The sequence below is a fragment of the Typopeltis vanoorti genome, chromosome 4 (genome assembly GCF_054136105.1).
Source record: "Typopeltis vanoorti isolate ZY-2024b chromosome 4, IOZ_Tvanoo_1.0, whole genome shotgun sequence".
NCBI lineage: Eukaryota > Metazoa > Arthropoda > Arachnida > Uropygi > Thelyphonidae > Typopeltis > Typopeltis vanoorti.
In genome coordinates this window covers 151614932-151641007 of record NC_143552.1, presented here as the reverse complement: position 1 = coordinate 151641007, position 26076 = coordinate 151614932, and the positions used below count along the sequence as shown (strand labels likewise).

General features: G+C 35.8%; 1 protein-coding gene across 1 annotated transcript in view; it reads right to left on the bottom strand.

The window, feature by feature from the left end:
- Window positions 1–26076, bottom strand: part of LOC150107757 (mitochondrial 2-oxoglutarate/malate carrier protein) — a 221365-nt gene that overhangs the window by 152302 nt on the left and 42987 nt on the right. Inside the window, exons 3-4 of the mRNA XM_090391516.1 lie at window positions 22981–23071; window positions 12597–12677 (exon numbers count right to left, since the gene is read on the bottom strand). Of these exons, the coding sequence (XP_090247642.1) occupies window positions 12597–12677; window positions 22981–23071 (172 nt within the window). The remainder of the gene's footprint in view (window positions 1–12596; window positions 12678–22980; window positions 23072–26076) is intronic.

Below are 26076 nucleotides of genomic sequence, written 5' to 3'. Positions count from 1 at the left end.
ATTCTACAGCTGCCCTATTGCCCTGTGTATTTGGAATTGATTATGTAATGTGTTGGGCATTCCACTGCTTACAACAGAACAGGTTATTTTTTTTTGCAATACCCACCACCTATCAGCAATGGGAAGAGAATTTTGATTTTTATAATTAATGAATTAAAATACCATTTACGGAAGGTTAGAAAGAAACATGGATTTGAAAACCAGCAATATGACATTCAAATGCTTTATAATTTATTATTTATTTATTTATTTATTATTTATTTTGTTATATGGAAGGTGTGAATCTGTGACATCTGTTACCGATTGGAAACAGTAGAACATGCATTCTACAGCTGCCCTATTGCCCTGTGTATTTGGAATTGATTATGTAATGTGTTGGGCATTCCACTGCTTACAACAGAACAGGTTATTTTTTTTTGCAATACTCACCACCTGTCACCTGTTCGCCTCAAATGCTTTGAGGCGAACGGTCGTGTTTTCAGGAAGCTCCCGAAAGCTAAGTACAATTTTGAATGGAAATTAGTATATATGTTAAAAATCATAACGTAATATTGTCAAAATTTGGTAACTTGTTGTGTCTGTGTGATTTTGGTGTAAATTCCGTTAATTAATTTAGTATCTAACGATATACGTTTCATAGATTTGAATATGGCGCCAATGCGACGTAAGATAATGGCGTCCAAAAATACGACGCCATTGTTCAAAAAATATGATGTGAGAAAATTTGTTCAGTGTGATGTGTGTGGAATGTATGCATTCCCGAATGAGGCTGGAGTTTGGATTGAAAGTGATAGTGGCGGGAGAATGTGTAGAAAGTGTATGCAAAGTGAGGAGTCGAAGTATGTGTCAGGTTGTGAGACAGTTATGGTTGAAGAAAGCCAGAATGAGAGTGAAAATAGTGGCTCGATAGGGAATTGCGGTGTACAAGATGGCAATGTGAGCGGTGATCTAAGAAAGAGTGAGAGCAATTATACAGAAAGTGAAAATGGTTTGAATGATAAAAAAAAAAATGAGGAATTATGTGTAAGTGAGATCGCTAGGCTGCGCGCAGTGATACAAAATGCGCAGCGGCAATTAGAGCACCTGCAAAACTCTTTCCGGAGTGATTCGGCTAACGAAAATAAACAACGTGGGAGAGTTTCCGAAATGAAGGAAAGAGTGTTGTATGGTGACTCGTTATTAAGAGGAGTAATAGTTGGGAGTGTAACTAAATCGTACTTACCGGGTGCGAAATTTAAGGATGTAAGTGAGAGTATTAGAGTGCAAAAACAGAGGGTGAAAGAATTAACAATTGTGGCAGGTACGAATGAATTGAAAGGTGACAAATTTTTTATGAGAGAGGACTTGAAAGTATTGTTAAAGGTAGCGAAAGAAAAGAGTGACAGAGTTAGAATGGTGAGTCTGTTACCGCAGTATGACAGAGAGGAGTGCAGAAGGAGGGCCATAATCGCAAATGACATTATGCGCAGGTTATGCGGACGGTGTGGTGTGGAATTTGTGGACGTGTGGAATGAGTTTGATGGGCGAAAGGACTTATACAAGATGGATGGCCTGCATTTGAATGGACTGGGTGTGCGGAGACTGGAAAAAGTGTTGCTGAATGAAGTGAAAATGGATGTGCAGAACCAGGGAAACTAGAACTACCAAGGAGGGGGGGAAGTGGATATCCAGACATCAGTGAGACAGTTGAGTGTAAAAATGTATATAATGTACCTGAGCCAGCACTAAGGACAAAAAATGGGAATGGGACATTTCGAATAATGCATCAAGATAGGGGTGGGACAAAGGGATCACTGCAATTCATGTATACTAATGCCAGGAGTATTAGGAACAAGAAGGAAGAATTTTTGGCCTTGATTGGCTCTTCCTGGCCACAGGTTATTGGCATTAGTGAAACATGGCTGACGGAAGATGATATAGTTAGTGGGATAGAATGTGTAGGTTATAGTGTGTTTAGGAGGGACAGAGAGAATAAAATGGGGGGGAGGGGTGTTATTGATGATAGCTGATGAACTGCAGCCAAGGAGAATTGAAGTATTGCAGGATAGTGAAAGGAGCTCATTTGAGGCTATTTGGTGTGAGATTGACACTGGCAGAATAAAATATACAGTTGGGTGCTGCTATAGACCAGGTGATGGAATAGATGGTGGAGATGATATGCATAAACAAATTGATGAAATGAGTAGAAGTAGGGTAATTATTATGGGGGATTTCAACTATGGTAACATTGATTGGAAGGAGGAGAGGACACATGTGAGGAAGGAAATGGATTTTATTCAATTATTAAGGGATAACTATCTGAAACAGCATGTAATCGAAAATACTAGGGGTGTGAGAGTGCTTGACCTGGTAATAGTATCTGAAAATCTGACTGTAAGGAATATGACCATGTTGCCACCTATTGGTGAGAGTGATCATAAGGTCTTGACCTGGGAGGTGGCTAAAGGTGTGCAATTTGTGATTAAGACAGGGTATATGTGGAATTACCGTGTTGGCAAGTATGACAAGCTTAGGAGATTGCTTGGGTCAGTGCCATGGCATGTACAACTGCAAGGGCTGGACGTTGATAGAGCATGGGAAGTGGTCAAAGAGCATTTACAGGAGATTATGGCTGATTGTATACCTAAGGTCCGAATATTGAAACAAGGAGGGGTTAAATGGATGAATAACACCATTAAGCTTGAGCTGCAAAAAAAGAAACAACTATGGAGGGAATTTAAAGAAAGGGGTGACCTGCAGGCACACGAACTGTATAAAGTGCAGGCCAGAAGGGTAACGACAGTGGTAAAAACAGCAAAAGCCGATTATGAAAGGAAACTAGCTATGCAAGCAAAAGAGAATCCCAAACAGTTCTTTTAATATGCTGCAAGCAAGAAAAAAACTGTACATGGCAAAATGATTTTAAGGAATGACGATGGTAAAGAGTTCACTGAACCAGTCGATATAGTGGAGTTACTGAGCGTGCACTTTGCAAAAGTATATCATCCAGGTGGTGACGTTGAAAAAATGAAGGAACCATTAGTTTATACGGGAATTGTGATGAATGAAGGGGATGTGAAAAGTCTATTACAGAACCTTAATGTGAATACATCTGTGGGATTGGATGGTATACCGGCACGGGTCTTGCATGAAGCGGCTAATGAATTATCAGTGCCCTTGACCATGTTGTTTAATCTGAGTCTCGAGTCTGGCTTAGTCCCAAAGGAGTGGAAAGAGGGGAAAATAGTTTCACTGCATAAAGGAGGATCCAAGACTATGGTTGCAAATTACCGACCGATCAGCATATCAGGAGTCGTTGTCAAGGTCTTGGAGAAAGTAGTCAAGGGAAAAATACAGGAATGGATTGATGAAAATGAGATACTGTACAGAGGACAGCATGGCTTTGTGAAGGGTAGATCATGCCTCAGTAACTTGCTCAAGTTTTATAACAAGGTGACGGCTGAACTGGATAAGGGAAATGGGTTTACAGTGATACTGCTGGACCTGGCAAAGGCGTTTGACAGGATACCACATGGAATTCTCATCCGCAAACTACAACATATGGGAATGGATATATAGGGTTGGTGAGATGGATAGCTGGGTGGTTGATGGAGAGATATCAAAGAGTAGTTTATTCAGGGGTAGAGTCCGAAAGACGGCCTGTGACTAGTGGTGTGCCACAGGGTTCTGTCTTGGACCACTGCTGTTTAATCTGTTCATTAACGATATAGGGAAGGGTCTAAGTGGGACAGTTCATTTGTTCGCTGATGATGCAAAGTTGGGTAGGGCGATAGTGAACGCAGAAGATCTTGCAAGTCTTGCAAGATGACTTAGATAGATTGGAGTTCTGGACTAAGGAGAATGGATGTCAATTTAATGTGACAAAATGTAAGGTTATGCATTTTGGAGTGAAAAAATTAGCAGCAGTATACCACATTGGTGGAACTGTACTCCAAGAGATTGATGAGGCCAGGGACTTGGGAGTGTTGGTGGATAGGGAGATGAAGTTTAGGGGGCACATTGCAAAAGTAGCTAAATCAGCTCATCAACTCTCTTGGTTGTTGAAAAATACCTTGACGAGCAGGGACAAGCAAGTTATTGTACCTCTGTACCGAGCCTTGATAAGACCTCATCTCGACTACTGTGCCCAGATTTGGTCACCTCGGTTCCTTCTTGATGGGGAGGAGGTGGAGAGGATCCAGAGGCGAGTGACTAAGATGATAGCAGGTCTATGGAATGAACCATATGAGAACAGGTTGAAGATTTGTGGGTTGCAGAAACTAGTTGATAGGCGGAAGAGGGGAGATATGATTGAGACATTCAAATTGCTAAAAGGATTCTATAGGATTAATTCAGATGATATTTTTGAGATCAGGACTGGTGGTGGGAGAACTAGGGGACACCCATGGAAGCTGGGCAAGAGCTTGGTTAGCAGGGGTGTTAGAGCTGGGTTCTTTGCTTTTAGAGTGGTAAATGAATGGAATAAGCTGCCAGAGTCTGTTGTGGGTGCTATGACAGTGAGCGAGTTCAAGGCAAGGTATGATAGATATTGTGAGAATGTTGAACAGTTGTGTGAACATGATGTTTAGGGCCTCCCTCGATGAGTCTAAGGACTCCTGGAGTAGCCCGTGGTAATAATAATAATAATATTGTATTGCAGAAATTTGATTGTTTAGTCAGACGATTTTTGTATTTGGAAAAAAGCATTCTAGGAGATATCAAATTGTTGACTAGATGGTGTAGACCACCCAGATTATGCAATATTCACAGGAGGAAATAAAATTTTGTCCATTCTTGCTATGAAAGGTTTTTTTAAATAGTTCCACCCTTTTAATTCAATGTGGTCTGTGGTCTTATAGTTAAGTCAATTGCAGAGATGACTGGAGAGCAATCACAGCAGAGAAGGCCAACTCAAGGCAGTTAACTCAGATAACGCTACATAGCTGGTTATCAGTCATTCTTTGCATTTTAGTTTCAATTGGTCTTTTGGTTGTTCATCTATATGAGATTGGTGAAAAAGGAAAACCGACAGCTTTTGGCTATGATATAAAAGAGCTGAGACCTTTTCTCTATCTCTCATAATATTATTATTATTATTATTATTTATCTGTCTTTTCTTTCTCCTAATACCATCAGGCTCTCTTGCACCCCTATACTAAATACTTTAGGCCTATGATCAGCACCCCTTTACTTTTTCACCTCAATAAAGGTTGAAATCAGACTGGGTAGTAGTCCTTCCTATAATGCATAGCACATCACATGTGCATTGCATTATGGGATACTAAGGCAACTGATGTGAAGTCATTAGCCTCTATATACAAGTGACACAAGTTGTGAAGCGACTTCATTGCCAAACTTTGTTTGCTTACACTTGGATAAAAATGTTAGCAACCCTTAATTTCTTGGAATCTTTAATTTATAGTATAACCAAGTGAAAAAACTTTCAACGAAATGTAGATCATGAGGATAGTTTGAATATGAACTGTACACATACTGGTAAACAGGAGAAAGAAGGGCGATATGATACAGGCCTATAAACTTCTGAATGGGTTATAGGATATTGTTTGATGAAATTTTTATTTATTATTTATTTATTTATTTTTATTTTGTTATATGGAAGGTGTGGAAAGAATATGGGAACATCCATGAAAATTAAGTTTTGCACAGTCATGAAAGGGTAGGAGCCAGATATTTTTCTCACAGAGCAGTGTGAGAGTGAAACAGCTTGCCTGTTGAAGTGGTGAGTTAAAGAGAAAGTATAATGGCTAATGTAGGTGTATGGATGCTCTCTCTCTCAATGAGTCTGACTAATTGAGAGACTTCTAATTCTGAAGTAAAGTGTATTTTTGGGTATTGACTATTGAGATGGTTTAGGAACTCTTTTAAGAAATCAGGTGCATAACTTCACCAACTTCAGATTAAGAAAATATCATCTATATATCTCTTCCATAACCTAGGCTTTAATGGGAATGAAGTGATAGCTTCATTCCTTGAAAAATTTGAAAATTTCAAATTCATTTTGAAAAAAAAAAAAAAAAAAAACAGTATTAATGCAATGGGTCAGGTCACAAACTCAACTGTGTATCTATAAAATTGAAGACCCCCCCCCCTATTTACAGTAAACCAACTCACACCAATAGATATATATCTTCATGCAAAATTTCATCACTGTCTGCCTCAAAAACTTGCCATTATCTGTTCATCAGTTAAATGTGCCCACTCCCTTCTCTGTGAAGAAGAAGAGGATATCAACAACTAGAGTTTCTTCTCACAACCTTTCAGAAAAATGATTATTCTAAACAGACAGAAACTACTTTTTATTTGACCTCCTTGCCATATCGAAGACAGAGATGATGTAAAAGGCTATATATCTCTACCTCATATCAGCTCCATTTCTTCTAATTTAGCTTTAAATTTAATTTATAGCTATTTTTTTTCTGTATGTCTCTTTGTGTAAAGCACCCAATGAAGTCTTCTCAGAAGATGAAACTAGATGTGTGTATTATTTAAATAAAAACTTCTGAAAATAAAAATAGTATTTCTATTTTTATCTCTCGACTTTAATCTGTTTCAAAAATGTCCCTCAGCCAAGTGAATCTGTTGTATCATATATATATATATATGTATATATATATATAATTGCTAAATTTAATAGCCATTATATATAAAACTATAATGTATTATTAAATCTAGATAATTTTCTCTGAAGATCTGTAAAATTAGCTTTCATCAAAGCAGAAAAATTTCTAAATCAATTTCAAGAAAATTTGCATAGCATACTACAAAGTAACCAATTAATGAAGACATCATCATCATTATCATCAATTTTCTGATATGTACTCACAAGGGATGTTCAGGTTACTATGACAGCACTTCATGATTAAGTTTACATTATTATTAATCTCCTATCAACAATTTTTCTCCAAATCAATCTTTTACTTGTGAGCACTCCAATCTTGTAATATCTAATATTTCGTGCTTCTAAGGAACTTCTGACTGAATCAATCCACCTAGATCTTGGTCTTCATCTGGGTCTCTTTCATATCATCTTTGCATCAAACACCAGTTTTGCTAACCTTTCTTCATTCTATTTAAGTGGTCAAACCACCTTAGATTAGCTCTGTTTAGATATTCTTGAATGCTAATAATGTCCAGTTCCTTTCTAATATCTTCATTTTTAATATGATTCTGTCATTGATTCCTTCAGTTTACTCCCCTAATTTTTCTCAGAACCCTCATATCTGCGGTCTCTAATCAAGTTCTTTATTCCTAACCCACTGTCAGATCCATAACTTAAAAATGGTTTAAACACTGTCTTAAAACTGGTTGGTTTAAACATTTGTATACTAGTTTGGTGGTTTGGCTAATTTCTCTTGTATTCCATATAAATTTATACATATAAATTTTTCATATTATAAATTTCATATAAATTTATTCAGCTAGCTACCCATCATACCAGCTTTGCTTATTCTGTCTATTTAGTGAAGATGGCAGATTTACCTACCATCTTCACTAAAAACTGTGGCTAAATAGCCGAAATATTTTACTTGTGCCATAGGATCTTTATTCGGAAGCACCTGAAGTTTTCTATGCTCCTGCCTATTTTCATAGTTTTGGCCTTTTTTGTTACTCAATTTAGTTAAAGAATCCTGGAGACTTGCACTGGATGTGTTTAGGAGTACAACATCATCTGCATAAGACAAAGAGCTAAGTTTGACATCTCCAATTCTAATATCAGATTTGATGCCACTTTCTTTCATAATGTGATCCACATAGATGATGAATAAGAGTGGAGATAACATGTATCCTTGACTTACACTAATTTTACAATAGCATTCAACACTAAATATGAGGCTAATCTTCTTGAATGGCAGGCAGGCTCAAGTAGAATGATGTGGGCAAATATCAGAATGGGGAAATGAGCAATGAGACTTATTTGTGCCTATGGTACCAAAAGGTTCTACTAAGGTAGAAGCAGAGGAATTTTTTGAGGCTTTAGAGAAAGCAACTGACACAATGAAAAAGAAAATCATTTCCTACTCTGCTATTTAGATCCCCTTGTTGGGGATCTAAATAGCAGAGTAGGAAATGATTGTCAGACATACAAAAATATTTTGAGAAAATTTGGAGAAAAGAGCAAAGCTAATAATAATGGCAAATACCTATTGGATTTCTGTTCAGGACATGGACTGGTTATTACTAACACAATGTTCCAACATAAAAACTTGCACAAATTCACACGGAGAGAAGAGGCAAGGAATAAGAAAAGTCTCATTGACAATGTTATTGTCGATAGTGATGTTTTCTCCCTGGTGCAGGACACCAGAGTGTACAGAGGATTTGAAATTGAAAGCGATCACCATTTAGTCTTGAGCAGAATAAAATTGAATTTCATATCGAAAAGAAGAACATGTAAGAAAGTTTTAAGCAAATAAAAGTTCAGAAGTTCTCAGATGTGAACTGTAGACTAAAATACACAAAGATTATTGAAGAAAAAATGAAAGAATTTGAGAATAGAAACCAAACCTTGGAGATTCAGTGGCAAAGCCAGAAGAAACACTGGTTGATTCAGCCAGAGAGGCATGGTGAGATCATCTGCAAGGATAGAAAAATCAGAACTCCATGGTGAATACAGGAAGTTAAAGAAGCAGTGAAGGAAAAGAAGAAAGCATATCAAAAGTTCCTGGCAAATAAGGCAGTTTGTGCTCTTAGAGAATACAGAGGGAAATGTAAGAAAGCTACACGCTGTTGGTAAGAACATAGAAAATAAATATCAAGGTGGCGGCAAGATATTCTGGAGGTTGCTGAAGAAGCTCAGAAATGGAGGAAATGTACAAGGGATGTACAAGGAATTAGAGATAAAAAGTGCCTTAGAAGATAAGATAAAATGATCTCTTTTTCTCTTGTTTTCAAAAGTAATCACTCCATACTTCAAGTATGGAGTGATTACTTTGAAAAATTGCTAAATGAAACAAGCAGTGATGACAGCACAGTGGTAAAAAACAATGACTAGGCATGTAGTCAAGAATACATAGTCATACTTGAATTAGAAATAGCCATCAAAAGCCTGAAATGTGGAAAGACAGCAGGAGTAGATGATATTTGACCAGAAATGTTCAAGTATGGGGGTATAAAAGTCTTACAGTAGCTACTCTTCATAGTTCAGAAGGCCTGGACAGAAGGATGAATTCCAGATGATTGGATTAGAGCTCTCATAGTACCCATATATAAAAATGGAAATAAAATTGAATGTGAGAATTACAGAGGTATTTGATTACTGAGTGTTCCTGGTAAGATATATGCAAGTATACTTGAGAAATGGTTGGGAAGGATTGTGGAAGAAAAGCTTGGTGAAAAACAAGCTGGATTCAGGCCAAACAGAGGCTGTCAGGTTCAGATTTTCACTTTATGACAGATAGTTGAAAAATAATGGGAATATAACAAAGATCTGTATTTAAGTTTTGTAGACCTGGAAAAGTCATATGACAAGGTGCCAATAGAGAAGCTATTCAAAACACTACAGTTATATTGTTGTGAGGCATTATATCAAGCAATACTTAGTCTTTATTTAAGTTGTAAGTTATCAGTTAGAATTGAAGGAAGTACAGGAAGATGGTTTAATGTTAAATCTGGTGTGAGACAGGGATGTACATCATCCCCTCTGTTATTCATTATCTATATGGATCACATTATGAAGGAAAGTGGTATTAAAAATGATATCAAAATTGGAGATGTTAATCTCAGCTCTTTGCTTTATGGGGATGACGTTATACTTTTAAATAAATCTGCTACAAGTCTGCAAGATTCCTTGACTAAATTGAAGAACTGTTGTAATAGATATGGTATGAATGTCAGCATGAAAAAGATAAAGACAATGAAAATAGACAGAAACATTGAAAATATCAACTGCATTGTGAATGGAGAACCTATAGAACAAGTAAAACATTTCAGCTACTTAAGCACGAATTTTAGTGAAGATGGTAAATTAAATATGGAAATAGACAACAGAATCAACAAAGCTGGTATAGTAGGTAATCAACTGAATAAATTTATATGGAATAAGGGAGAAATTAGTCAAAACACTAAATTAGCTGTATACAAGACAGTGTTTAAACCAATTTTAACTTATGGATCTGAGAGATGGATTAGAAGTAAAACACTTAACCAAAGACTAGAGACTGCAGACATAAGAGTCCTGAGAAAGATTAATGGCATAAACAAATGACAATGGCAACATTATATTAAAAATAAGGATATTAGAAAAGAACTTAAGACATTGTCAGCATCTAGGAATGCATTAGCAGAGCTAATCTCAGGTGGTATGGTCACTTAAACAGAATGGGAGAGGAAAGATTAGCAAAACAAGTTGTCTCTGCCAGGTTGGCAGGAAAAAAGACCCAGCAGAAGACCAAGATATAGGTGGATTGATACAGTAAAAAGTGCCTTAGAAGACAGAAATATAAGACCTGATAATATTGTAGTCTTCACAGGTTGAAATGTTAGATAGGAAGTTAGTAATGATATAAATTTTTCATGTAGTATTATCATATCCTATACACCCCTTGAGGGTATATATCAGGAATTTGATGATGATTGTTTGGGCACCTTGTCGTATGCCTTCTCCAGATCTACGAAATTTAAGTACAGATCCTTGTCATATTCCCATGATTTCTCAACTATTTGTCTTATATTGAAAATTTGATCTTGACAACCTCCATTTGGCCTGAACCGAGCTTGTTCTTTTCCAAGTTTCTCTTCCATAATCTTTCTCAACCTGTTTTCAAGTATGCTTGCATAAATCTTACATGGAACTCTTATTAGAGAAATTCCTCTGTAGTTCTTACATTCAGTTTAATTCCTTTTTGACAGATGGGTACCATGAGAGGTCTACTCCAATCATTGGCAATTTGACCTTCTGACCAGGCCCTCTGAATTATGCAGTGTAGCCACTGCAAAACCTCAATACTTAGGCATTTTGAGTCAAATATCACCTACTCCAGCTGCCTTTCCATATTTCAAGTTTTTGATGGCTTTTTCTAGTATCGATATATACTGCTCTTTGCATTCCTCTTGAAATTTTTCTAGTATGCTTCTGTCACCGCTTAGTTCATTTAAGTCTTTCAAAATAATTAATCCAGACATCTAGGATATCCTTATCTTAAGTTTTCATGTCACCTTTATCATCTTTGATTCCTTTTACAGTAATCTTTCTTCCATTTCTAAGCTACTTCAATAGCCTCCAGAACATTTTGCCACCTTCCTGATATTTATTTTCTAAATTCTTACCACAGTCTTTTCATGCCTTTTGTTCTGCTTTTACACACAGCTTAGCTCTCTTACAGTTTTCTCTGTATTCTTTTAGGGCATCTGCCAACTTATTTGCTAAAAACGTTTGGTATGTTTTCTTCTTTTCCAAGACTGTTTCTTTAAGTATCCACCATGGTGTTCTTATTTTTCTGTCATTACAAACACCTTCACAACACACCTCCCTAGCCGAATCAATCAATGTCCTTCGTCAGAGTTTGCAACTGAGAATTCAAGGTTTGGTTTTTGTTTGCAATTTGTTTCATTTTTTGATTCAATAATATTTGTATAGTCGAGTCTACATGGTAACCTAAAAGATGCAAAGCAGACAGCCATAATTACCCAATGATGAAATATGCAAAAAGTTGGAAAGTTTCCTTTTTTTTATTTTCCCAAAATCTATAATTTCTTTATATCGATTCTAAAAATGCACCTAAATGTTTGTCAATTGTTTTTGTCAGGTTGCCACCACATCATATGACATCACTAGCACTGGCCATCCAACTCTTTTGGAGCCAATCCAAATTCACTATTTTAATTAATTTATGTAGACCTAACAATGCCGGTCTGGATGGCCGAGTGGTTAGATTATCTTCTCTCCAGCCAAGAGGCTGCGGGTTTGAATCTTGCCAAGGCATGGATATTTGTGATTGTCTTCCACCTTCATACATTCATTTATACAAGTGAATAAATGCTCTCCCAAGATGGAGTGGGTCACCATGGGAGAAGTAGATCCAACCCTCCCGCAATGGGAGAAGCCTTTACCCTAGCAATGAGGAAAAGTTACAGGCTGAAAAAAAAAACCTAAGAATTAATTTTTATTTCTTGTTTTTTAATTTTGCTGAGCATTTTTATGATGTTTTTCAAAGTTTTTATCTTCAGCATTTGTAAATGGCACTGAAGAAATTGATTCCCACCAACATAAGAATCTGAAGACATACCATAAGCTTTATAACTGAAAACATGTGAAATTACTGATACCCAAACATGTGTAAATGTTATTTTCATATGTTCATGTATCAGTAATAAACAATAAATAGAAATGTATCACTGATAAAATGCATTAGTTTTTTCCTCCACATCTAATAGACTGATAAACATATCAGTGAACATATGTGCTTCAACACCGGTAGTGACACAGGGTAAAAATCAATCAAGACATTAGCAAAAGCTTAGAAACTGACCAGATCTGAGAAAGGAACATGTGAATGATACATTAGGTAACTGCAGTCCTCTACCTGACTGACACCTGACTGGTGAGCTAGTATAAAATTACATATATATATATATAAACTTTTAATATAGCACAGTACCTGAATTTTTCAAAAAGAGATGTATAAACACCCATTCTAACAGTTGTATATGTTGCTTGTCTCAGGAGGCCTGCAGATAACCTGTAAAGGAAAGGGGAAAAATTGTGTTATTCTGCACAAACTGGTCTATTTATATATATAAAGAATAGTTCTGAATTTCATAACAATTCTAAATTTAAGAAATGCAATTTACCTTAATTGTATAAGTTATATATAATACTTTAGGCACTACTTTAAAGCTGTATGACAAAGGAAATTTATCACCAGAGCTTCAAAAATAAGCTCTTTCATGACAAGAATTTTTTAGTTGACGAGTAAAACAAGATTTAATAACTGCCTGTTTCATTTATGTAATGAGGATTCTGTGGCATGTTTTGTGTTGTCAATATTTTGTATTTTCACAATTGCGTGTATTGGGGCATACAGGTTATCACAAACTGTTTTGATGATTGTTTGATTCAGTCGTAATGGAATATGATTAATAAGAGGATATGTATGCAGGCATTATAAAAATATTTACAGAGAGCTCAGGTATTATTATTATTACATGACCCCTCCAGGGAGTCCAAAGACTCATCGAGGGATGGCACCTGCTTCACAGCTCTCTGTCTCCACCAACTCGAACTGCAACTACACCAGCGCTAACTACCGACCACCACCACCACTAGTATTTTCTTCACAGACAATCACAAACATCTATGCCCACAGCGGGATTCGAACCCGCTGCCTTTTGGCTGGAGAGCGGATACGCTAACTACTTGGCCAACCAGGCCGGCACATAGTACAAGCAACCAGCTATTCATGGCACAGTAACAACATGTTGAGTTTTAATTTATTTTATGGTAATAACATAAAATAGAAATAAGCCAGTTAGTAATAGCACTTATCGGCTTATTTTGTACCGAATAATAGAATATGCAAAATTTTCTTCATTCAGATAACCACATCGTTTTGATTACCTATCTCTAAAAGTTGATTTCATTTGGTCTAATTACAAAAACTGTGAGATTATCTTCCTAAGAGATTTCAACATTCATAACACTAAGTGGCTCCCCTTCTCTAACTCAGCAGATCAAGCCGAAAGAAGAACTTAGTAGCTCAATTATTTTTTCTACTTCTGTGTCTTTCCTACTATCACAACTTTAAAATGTGATTCATGCATATTTCATGAATAATATTTTAAAAGACACACTGAGAAAAATATGAAGCCTTGAAGTAGTTCAAAAAGAATTAAGGCTGATCAGTCAATTTTAGACTTTTAAAAAGCAAGAAAATTAAGTGAGTCTGTATCTAGATTGTCACTGAAGATGGAATCTCAATTTGAACAATTGCCAATAGTTTATATGCAAATCAATTTCAAAGAAGAATTATGTATTACCAAAGAACCAGTCAAGTATCTTAAAGTTACTGTATTTTTCACCTCATAAGATGCACTTTTTGTACCAAAAATTTATCTGAAAATTAAGATGCATCCTATAAACTGAATGCATCTTATAAGCCAGTGCACTGTATGGTGTGTCTTATACACCGACGTGTTTTTTATGTATATGCAGTGACGATGTGTCATTGATTGTTGGTAATTAGTAATCAAGACATTATTCTATTTAAATTTTTTTATAACCCATAGATTCTGTGAAGCACAGACATAGATATATGATTGCATTTAAGCGTAGTGTGATCGAATCAAAAAAGAATGCCGATAGGACAGCAGAGCAGTACTTTGGGTCTTCACCTACAGAAAAAAATGGTAAGAACTTGGAGTAAACAAGAACAGCAATTAATAGAAGCAAATTCTAAAAAACACAATATCCACAAAAAATCAGCAAAATGGCCAGAAATTGAAAATGAATTAAAAACTTGGATATTGGATCAAAGAAGATCAGGATGCTGCGTATCTACAAAAATAATTACTTAACAAGCAAAATTATTGGCAACAGAAAGAAATATCATCAATTTTACAAGGTTGCCATCATGGAGCTTTATATTTATGCAGAGAAATGATTTATGCATGCTTGCAAAAACGAAAATATCACAAAAAAATTCCAGACGAATTTGCAAATAAAATTATTGAGTTTCACAGATTCGTCATAAATGCTAGAAAACAACACAATTTTGAACTTTAACAGATAGCTAATATTGATTCCAAAGGTTAAAAAATATATATACTATTGTTAAAACTTTATGCATCTCATACTGCAAAGAATTTTATTTTCCAAAAATTCAAACATGAAAAATGCAATGCATCCAATACAACAACATGTCAACAACATTATAAGGCAAAAAATATGGTAATATGGTAAGCTTCTTTTTTGCACCTATGACCATAAATGCAAAAAAAAGCTAGAAAAAAATCTTTAATTTTTGTCTACCACTTCAGATATTTCAGTATTGTTCATCAGATGTTGAGTCTCCACAGATGAAATCATTTGGTTGGAAAAATACTTGGGTTGGAATCCTGTCTAGGATGAAAAGAACCTTTATCATATATATATATATTTTTTGATTATAACAACCGATGGAGTAAGGATGATGCAGAAATTTGGAAAAAAAAAAAACATCGGTTGTAAATTTAATCTGCCTTATCATGCCATTCATCATTTAGCTGTTGACGCACTTTTAAAAAATATAACACATATTTTAATTTTTATGAGTGAAATCATATAGTCTATTCTGGGAATTCACAGGACTTGGGGGAAAAAAATGTCTCGAGTACCAGAGACAGAAAAATAGCAGAGCCTCAAACTCTACTCCCAGCTATTCTTAGCCTCATACAATATGGCACAATGGTGTCGTGGAATTACCTCTGCTATTTCTATAGCCTCTGGTTTGATTGTTTCCACTCTCTCAATCCAAACACCTGTTCTGAGCAAATAACTGAAATACTCCTTACTTGAATGAGAGCCTTCACTCCTCTCCCCACTTCACAATTTCTATTCAAGCACTGATTCTCTAAAAATGTGCCTGTGCAGTCCATGATAAAAAAAAAGACAATATATGTTCAATAATTGACATCAAAAAATCCAGTTTCTCATTCGGCTGGACAAAATAAAGGAAAATAAAGGAATAGAAGTTTTTGTGTTGGCCACATTGAAAAAAATGTGGTGGCTGCATTGAATATTCTTGTTTGGCTTACACTTTGTAGTTCTCATGCAAGTGCATCAGTGACTGTACTGATTGAAAATTTATGCTAAAAAATAGGCAAATCATTGGTGCATATTTAACTGGAGCATCAGTGTCAAAAAACTGCCACATTATTAGGTGTATCAAGATTGACAGTTTCTAAGGTTATGTCAGTATATACAGATCATGGCAAGACACCATCATTGAAGAGAAATGGTGGATGGAAATAAAAAATAACAGAAAGCGATCATCAGGCATTGAGAAAGGTTATTTTGAAAAAAAAATCACAGAACTACTGCAGCATGGATAACAGCAGAACTCAATAATCATCTGGTAGAAACTATTTCCTCAAAAACTGTCCAACATGAGCTTCATAAATCCAATCTACATGGTATAGCTGCAATTACTAAACCTCTGATTACTGAAAAGAATGCTCATATGTAAATGGTGTCACGACCATCAAATTTAGAAAATTAGAAACGTGATATAGTCAGATGAGTCAAACTTCATGTTGTTTCCTACATCAGGATGAGTTTACGTTTGGAGAACATCCAAGGAAGCCAAGAATCTGGAATGCTGGTTCCAACAGTAAACAGAGACGGTTCTGTGATGGTCTGTGCAGCAATATCGCAGTATTCTGTTGGTCCCATTATTATCTTCATGGCAGAATTACTGAACATGATTATTTGGACATTTTGGGTAATCGAGTGCATACCATGATCCAAACATTACTTCCAAATAACAATGCAGTATTTCAGAATTCCAATTTACAGCCAAACTTCTCGCTAACCTTACCCACATGAAAGGATTTGGAGAAACCCATGTGATCATATTTCATATTTCTAAAGCATTAGATTGTGTCTGGAATTCAGGTGTTTTCAAAAGATACTATCTTATGGTTTCTCTCTTTCCTACTCTTTGTGACTGGATTGCTAGCTTCCTCTTTTGTTGCTTATTGCATGTCAGGGCTGATGACTTCCTCCCATCAGGTTTCTTTATTAATGCTAGAGCATCTCAGAATTGTGTACTCTCAACCAATGTTCTTCCTCCTTTACATCAATAACCTCATCATGCTAACTTCAAATCCTATTCAGAGTTTTCCTGATAACAGTATGCTCCATTCTTCAAGAAACTTCATATTTAATGTCTAACACTTCAAAGATCTCAAATCTGATCAACCTTAGAATATTTCTGCATTAGAATATCTATACCCAGCATCAGCATTATTCCCTCTAGAGGGGATAACGCTGGGTAAAGAGACAACGGCATTTATATGCTATATACTAATGCCGGGAGTATCTGGAATAAGGGAGAGGAATTGGTGGCACAGATAGCATCAGCCTAAGCAAAAATTATTGGGATCACTGAGACGTGGTTGACAGAAGAGGATATAATAACAGGAATAGAAGTCACTGGGTACAGCATTTTTCGGCAGGATAGGAAGGGAAAGCATGGTGGTGGAGTACTGCTTATGATAAGTGATGACCTATGTCCTCTAAGAGTGAAGACTTTGGAAGGCAGTGACACTAATGATTTTGAAAGCATATGGTGTAAGGTAGACATGGGCAAGACAGGATATTTAGTGGGTGTTGCTACAGACCCAGGAGTACAGAGGATGGGGACCAGGAAATGTTTAGACAGTTGAGTTTGGCAAGTGCAAGAAGAATGATTGTTATGGGAGATTTTAACTACAGTAGTATAAACTGGGGAGAGGAAGATGCATGTAGCAATAATGGAATGCAATTTCTAGAATTCTTGAGGGACAAATGTCTTAGGCAACATGTAACAGAGGGAACAAGAGGTTCAAAAGTTTTGGATTTGGTTATAGCATCAGAAGAGTTGATAATAATTGAGTTGACGTCTCTCCAACCAGTTGGAGAGAGTGACCATATGGTTTTGACTTGGAAAATGAATAGACATGCAGGAGTATCAAAGAGACGGGAACTTATGTGGAATTATAAGGCAGGTGATTATAATAGTCTTAGACGTCAACTTGGGGAAGTTTCATGGAAGTAGGAATTGGAAGGCCGGGATATCACTAGTGCGTGGGAAATTGTGAAAGAATATTTGTTATCAGCAATGGTAAGTTGTATACCGCGAGTGAAGAAGAGGATGCAATTTGGAGTAAAGTGGATGACAATCAATATTAAACAGGAATTGCATGCGAAAAAGAGGCTATGGAAGAGATATAAGGAGACAGGTGAAGAGAAGATGCATGAGGAATTTGGAGTAAAGTGGATGACAAACAATATTAAACAGGAATTGCATGCGAAAAAGAGGCTATGGAAGAGATATAAGGAGACAGGTGAAGAGAAGATGCATGAGGAATATAAGACACAGGCCAGAAGAGTGACTAGTGTGCTAAGGAAAGCGAAACTGGAATATGAGAGGAGATTGGCCCTAAGATCCAAAGAAAATCCTAGGGAATTTTTTAGCTATGTGGCCAGTAGGAGGAGAAATGACTGTGGAAGAATGATATTGTGGGATAAAAATGGGAATAGAGTGACTGATGCAGAGGACATAGTAGAATTGTTCAATGAACACTTTATTGGAGTATTTCATCCTGGAGGAGTCAGTTTTAATGCTAGAGGGATAGGGCAGGTTTGAGGTACAGGAGGAGAGTGTGTTTCAAATACTGAGTGCTCTGGATGTCAATAAAGCTGTGAGACTGGATGGTATTTCACCATGAGTTTTGAGAGAATGTGCAGGGAACTGACAGTGCCTTTGACCTGGCTTTTCAATGAATGTCTGGCTGCTGGAAAGGTGCCCATGGAATGGAAGGAAGGTAAGATAGTGCCATTGCATAAGGGTGGTAAAAGACTGGAAGTGCCTAATTATAGGCCAGTTTGCGTGTCATCAGTAGTTGTTAAGATTTTGGAGAAAACAGTGAAGGACTGTATACAGTATTGGGCAGATGAGGGTAATGTTATCTGTGAGAGTCAACATGGATTTGTGAAGGGATGCTCTTGTATTGGCAATGTGCTTTTATGATAAAGTTACACGAGCATTAGATGAGGAAAAGGTATATACTGCCATTTTCTTAGACTTAGCAAAGGCTAAGTCTAAGAAAGCTGATATTTAAGTTGCAGCACATGGGTCTGGATGTCAGATTGGTCAACTGCATTCAGGATTGGCTGTCTGATAGGTATCAGAGAGTTGTGTATGGTGGGGCAGTTTCAAGGAAGCAGAGGGTTACAAGTGGGGTCCCACAGGGCCCAGTACTGGGACCTATATTGTTTAACCTTTATATCAATGACATTGTCAGTGGATTGCAAGGGGATATTCAGTTGTTTGCAGATGATGTGAAGCTGGGAAGGATTATTAGTAATAGTGCAGATGTGGCAGCCCTGCAAGAGGAACTGAATAAGCTATATAGATGGGCAAATGAATGGGGGTTTCAGTTTAATGCAGCAAAATGTAAGGTCTTGAGGTTTGGGAAACATCAATGGGATGCTGCATACTCTATGGGAAGAGTTATACTGGAGGAAGTAGGAGAGACAAGAGATCTAGGGTTGATGATTGATAGAAACCTGAAATTTGGGGGACACATTGCAAAGGTGGTGAAGGTAACACAGAGGATTGCGGCAATTATGAGGACACTGACCTGCAGAGATAAAAGGGTTATCATTCCATTGTATAAGTCTCTGATCAGACCACACTTAGACTACTGTTCTCAAATTAACTGTGGAAAGGGTACGAAGACGGATGACAAAGGTGGTTTCAGGACTGTACAATGATAGTTATGAGGATCGGCTGAGGGAATGTGGACTGCAGAGTTTGGTGGATAGAAGGAGAGGTGATTGACACTTTTAAACTGTTGAGAGGAAGTGGTTACAGGGTTGACACTGGGGAGTTCTTTCGCTTGATTGAACAGTAGGAAGGAGTGATGACAAGAGGCCATCCCTGGAAGTTACGAAAGGAAACTGTGAGCAAGAGGGTGAGGAGTGGTTTCTTTGCATGGAGGGGGGGTTGAACCATGGAATGCATTGCCTGATGGTGTGGTGAGAGCGAGAACGGTCAATGAGTTCAAGGAGTGGTATGATAGACTTTGTGTTTCTTAGGGGAGGGGGGGGGGATCTCCCCTCGATGAGTCTTGATAGACTTTGTGTTTCTTAGGAAGGCCCTCCCATGATGAATCTTTTGACTCCATGGAGGCCAGAATAATAATAATAATAATAATAATAATTTGAATGATGCATCTCGAATCGCCCTATGAATTCTTGATTACATACAAAAGAGTGGGGTCATCTGTTAGGCAATCCGCCTACAGGTGATTCCCCTCTTAATGATTTTCTCCAGTCATTTTCATACAGATGCTATTTTTTGCATTCTGACACTTTTTTTTAATAGCTATTTTAATGGGTGTTGCTTTGCTGAATTAACTACTATCATTTGCCTGTATTCCTCTAATCATATAAGAACTAGGGCAGCCACTGTCCTTTCTTGATTTCTTGTAGGCGGAGATGCTTAAGAATGTTAGCTATGTCAAGCCTGATTATATTATTGGCAATAGTAGTAGTAAGAGGTAAGTAGTCCGTCTTATCAATCAAAAATCAGCTAACGCCTTTTTATTCCCATATGTAGGGAGCAGGCGAGGCCTATTTTAGCCCTATCTAACTTTTGGAGACTGAGTGGGCAGTTCAATCTCCACTGGTACCCAATCAGAGATAGCTTGTCCAAGGCTATCAATAATTTAGCGGCATGCAGTGAAGAGAGATGGCTCAACAAGTGCCGCCATCGTGTGGTCCCTAACCCTAACACTTGTATTTAATGTCTGAAATAATGTGGGTTCTATGGTCGATTTTATTGAGTTTAAGGGACAAAAAACCATAAGTTTCCAGGAGAAAAAACCTGCTTGCCCGTGCCAGAGATAGACTAACTCGGGAACTGATCGAAAAAACAATGTCTTCTACTCACCGACTAGATTTGAAACCAAGAAGTCTTCCTTCGTGCAGTCAAGCACCGTGGTATGCAAAAGCCACATCCACTGAACTACATAAACCTCACAAATCTTGCCTTGCACAAGATGGAATATAAAATGCTAACCACAGGATCCAATGGCAAAAAACTAGGCTACTACATAGATCTATATATAAACATGAACGTTTAAATAAAGAAAGTGCTGAAGCCTTACTTCATAGACCTAATCTTAATTGGAACAACTGTCTCACTATTCCAAAAGTTTGGGAAATTACCTCAATTACATTAAATAATTATCTGCTATATTTTAATTTATTTCATTAATTTTTATTTCAACCCAATAGAGGGATTCCAATTTAAGCATGACCACTATTGTTTTTTGAATTCAATTCCTTTTGTTGTTCAATAGTTATATTGATGATGTCTTATGATACATAAGACAAAATATTTACATAATAAAAAAGTTATTTACCCCACAGGTTTCACTATATAAAATAGTAAGTAACAGATTCCATATTCTATATGTAGCATGATGTCTAAGGTTGGAACTTGATGAGGTACTACTGCAAAGTGGTGGCAGAGGCTAAGGACAATAACAGCTGCTTTGTCAATCTTTTGACAAAAGGTTAAAAACAACTTGAAGGGGCTGACTATATGGTCGAGAAACAGATTTACTTAGGTTGTCATATTGTTTGATATGTAAAAATAGTATGACACGTATCAAAAAGTATGGATCCACTAAGAATCCACTCCTTACCCCTCTCTAGTGTTTACAAGATTCCTTGTTTTGCAGATTCTTATTATAGTCAAACTGGGAAATCTGCCCTAGAAGAACAAAAAAACAGATCTGCCACCATAACTATTGCCAGTCTGGTCTAGCTGACCATGCTTTAGATAGCTTGCATAGAATCAAACGAAAAAAAAAATACTATGCTTCACTGCAACAAATATAAACTTGACTTTTCTTAGAATCAGAAGTACATTTGTTAAACCAGTGTAATCTTAATAAATATGCTTGTATTAAACTCCCCAAGATTTGGGAAATTTTAATGCTTAGGCCGTCCACCCAACAGCTAGATTACAAAAAGTAGTTAAAATATATGGAAGTTTTTTTACCAGAAGGGAATAAATTTTTATCTTTATTTTATTCCCTTTTGGTAAAAAATTTTCCATGTTTTTTAATGTACTTTAAGCTTTTAAATTCCTCTTGTAAATTATTATTCGTGTAAGTTGATTTCCTCTTGTAATTTATTATCCTTTTAAGAGTTTAGGTTATGAGTTTATATATTTACCAACATTGTTCTACCATAATTATGTCTCAAAATTTTTAAATTGACAAATCAAGAATACAAAGATCTTCTCTAAGGTATGTCTAAAAACATCTTTCATGTTATCACATATGGCTGAATATATATCATTTATGTTTTAATATTGAATCATAGGAATAACCAGTGTTTCCACACCAGAGATGCCCCTTAAGAATATATATAATTTATGTTTTAATATTGAATCATAGGAATAACCCGTGTTTCCACACCAGGGATACCCTTTAAGAATATAGGCAAATTTGCTATATTGTATTGACTAATAATTAACTTTTCTAATACAAACACTCGAGATAATAATTTGTGTGTAATACACTACCTGTGTCTCAGAGCTTCCTTTATGCATTGGGATTACCTGTCCTCTTTCTGTTCCCTCGGGACTCTGCCACTACAGACTGGTTAGGCACAATGTCATTTCGACTGCACTTTCCCCAAAAACGAAAATGCATTATGTAAAATAATTCAATCACAACCAACATTCCAGAGAGTCCTGATATACTTCAGTCATTCATCTCTGGATCCACTCCAGTGTTTCCACACCATAATGAAAACTAGTTGACCAAATCTGAACACTTCATTGTGTGGTCTGACTAATACCTTACACAGTGGCACCACCTCCTTATTCCTACTTGTCAATGTACTCCTTATCATAGCAGTAATACAATCAATGTACAGCCCTTTGCAATGCTTGCAATGTATCCTCTGAACTTTAGTCTTTTGTTATTCACTACCTTAGTTCCCAAATCTTGTCCACTTTCTCTGGCACAGTTCCACCACTACACTAATGCAGCCTTTTATCTCTGTATTCAAAGTGCAGCACCTTGTATTTATTAAAACTACAATCCCACTCATTTGTCCAAGTTAAAATTCTATTCAAACCTTCCTGAAGGGAATCTTTGTTAAAAATTCAATATATTGGCTACATACTAAATTATAATCAAAACTGAATGGAATGAATTGCAATTACTAAATATTAACAGATCCAAGTATTAATAAATATTTAAAGGTCTCGTACTTACCCCACATATAAGCCAGTTAAACCTTCATTCTTCACAACTGACTTAATGGCATGAAGGCTAGTTTTATGTTCTTTTGTTGCTCCTCCTTCACCTATAAATAAACTTACCATTATTTTTTTTTATTCTGAGTTATTTATATCTATATATATATTAAGGATACCAAGTAATTTTATAAACTTGGGTTGTTGTTTTTTTTAAACTTTTCACATCTATATATATATATATATTTTTTTTTTTTTTTTTTATTCCGAGTTATAGCAGCAATATACTTTACATCAGAAAGCTATCAAACATTCCTTCATGTGAGAAATTATGCTTTAATCAAAGCAGAAATTCAAAAAACACAACTGTCTCATAACATTAATGTATTTTAGAATAAATGATTAGAAGTTAAAGGTTGGATAGAAACCAAACATGAAACTTTTTTTTTAGCTGTTTCAGGTCTCCAACAAGCAGAGTGTATATTACAGATTGGTAAATGATATTCACCTACCACCTAAAGATTTTCACAAAACATACTTACTAATGATGGAATTCAAACCCACAGCATGTTAGTTGGAGAACAGTAATGCTAACCATTCAGATTGACAAATCTTGAAATTTGTGCACCATTTGCTCATAAGTTGTACATTTGAAAGCAACAAATTATTCAAAACTGATCTCAGTCATTCAATTCATATCCTCTCTCTATGTTGAAACAAAGACTAAAGGGAAGGAATGAGAACATCAAATGGTGACTCAAAATTTACAAATTGACAGCAAGCTAAATGTAGCTTGCACTCAGTGTCTAATTTAATCTGCATTTAGATATAATACTGAAAGTATTAATGAAATAAAGAGCCAAAAAGGCTTCACTTTGGCGATGTAAAAATTATTTAAATTAAGGGGATATTTAATCCCACATTATTTCAAAGAAGAATAAGAAACTCTAAGATAAAAATCAAAGAGTTTCATGCCGAATATAGCAAGCTATAAAAGTTCGGTGAGTCCAAGCATAAGCAAATACCTGTGTAGTACAATACCGGGCAACTCATAGTAAAGGTGGATAAAACTAGGATCACTATTCTTAGTATTAACCCTAATGTAAAACTCATCCCCTAGGAGATGTATGTTGTTTTACATTAAGGGAGATAGGTCACTACCCAGACCGGTTTCAACCTTTATTGAGGTCTCATCAGTGAGTAGGTATTAAAGCTATTATGACTACAATCTTGGTATTTATTGGTCTACCTACTCACTGATGAGACCTCAATAAAGGTTGAAACCAGCATGGGTAGTGACCTATCTCCGTTAATGTAAAATAACATACATCTCCCAGGGCAGTGGTGTTCAACCTTTTTTACTACGCGAGCTACTTTTCTATAAAAAGTTATTCGGCGATCTACTCTCTTATATATAAGTTATTCGGCAATCTACTCTCTTATATAGATCAGGTTCCCCCAACCTGATATCTGATTACGCACAAATAAACAACTAAAAAAAACACACAACTAAAAACTTTATTCATGTATTTTAAAAATTTATTTATCACTTTTAATTATTTTAATACAACAAAAAAAAACAAATATATTGGAATAAAATATTTATTTCTCTATTTTGGAAAACCAAAGTTAGAAAAAAGAACAGATTGATTACAAACTCATAAGTTACAGGAAATGCTGGTTGAATAAAAAAAAAAGAAGATAATGTGAAATTTGGCATTGTTTGGACTTCGCAATATTTTCGAAGTTGATATGAAGTTGATATAGTCGAGTTGATATGAAGAAGTGGCCAATCGCAGACAATCATCCAAATGATCATTTGTAATTTGGTTTCTTCATCGATTTTTTATGCCGTTCATATTTGAAAAAGCGGATTCTGACAAGTATGTCGATCTGATACACAACAATTTTTCGTGCAATAACAGTTAATATTGGGAATTTTTCATGTGCATACTTCCAAATGACTTCATTGTTTATTGATTTTAAATGAACTATTCTGAAGGTTTATTATCTCAAGTTCTACTTCAGCTTGGTTTATATCACTAATTTTATTTGAAATTTCTGTGATGTTCAAGTTTTCTTGAAATGGATTATTGATAAAAGATACAATCATTTCAGTTTTATTAAAATCTTTAAATCTTGAATTTATTTCTTCCTCAACTAATTCCATCTCATGAAAAAATTCTTTTAAATCATAGCGAAGCATTTCTTGATTTTGTTCAAAAAATTTTAATAAATATGGGAGATGTCTAAATTTGCAGTGATTTATATTTTTCTTTAATAAAAGTAAGTATTGTTGGAAAGTTTTTATTGAACTTAATGTCAATTAAATTTTTATCTCTACCTTGTAACTCAAAATTTAAATTGCTTAATTTCATACAGAAATCTACTAAAAATGATAAGTGTAACAACCATCTTTTATCACTCAATTGTGGATAAATATCTCCTTTTTCATCAAGAAAAGTTTTTATATCATTAATTAATACAAGAAATCTTTCTAAAAATTGACTTCTGCTGAGCCAGCGAACATAATTGTACAACAGAAGTTCCCTATCATCATCTGCCTGTAATTTAAAATAACCGCCGTTGCAGGGCTTTTCCTTGAACAGAATTTACAATTTTAAATGTAATATCCAAAACATCTTTTGTGTTTAATCTTTAACCACACAATACTTGTTGGTGAATAATAAAGTGGTACGTTAAAAAATCTGGATATTTGTCATCGTTTTTACATAATGAAATGAAGCCTGATTTATTACCTATCATTGTAGGAGCACCATCAGTAGTAATAGACACAAGTTTAAAAAGCGAACTTTGTGTTGTTTCGCAAATTCATCAAATGCCGAAAAAATGTCTTCTCTCCTAGTCCTTCCCAATAATGGTATAATTTTCAAAAGTTCTTCTTTACTTGAATAATCTTGAAATACCATGTGAATAAATACCATTAACTGAGCAATATCAGTGAAGTCATTTGATTCATCAAACTGTAATGAAAACGCAACACACTGGTGAATGTCTGACATTAACCTGGCCTGGAAACTTTTCTCTGGCAATTGGAAGGCTTCCTTTCAGCAATTTGAAACCTTGTCTGTGGCCAAGAAGTAGTCTCTCTCTC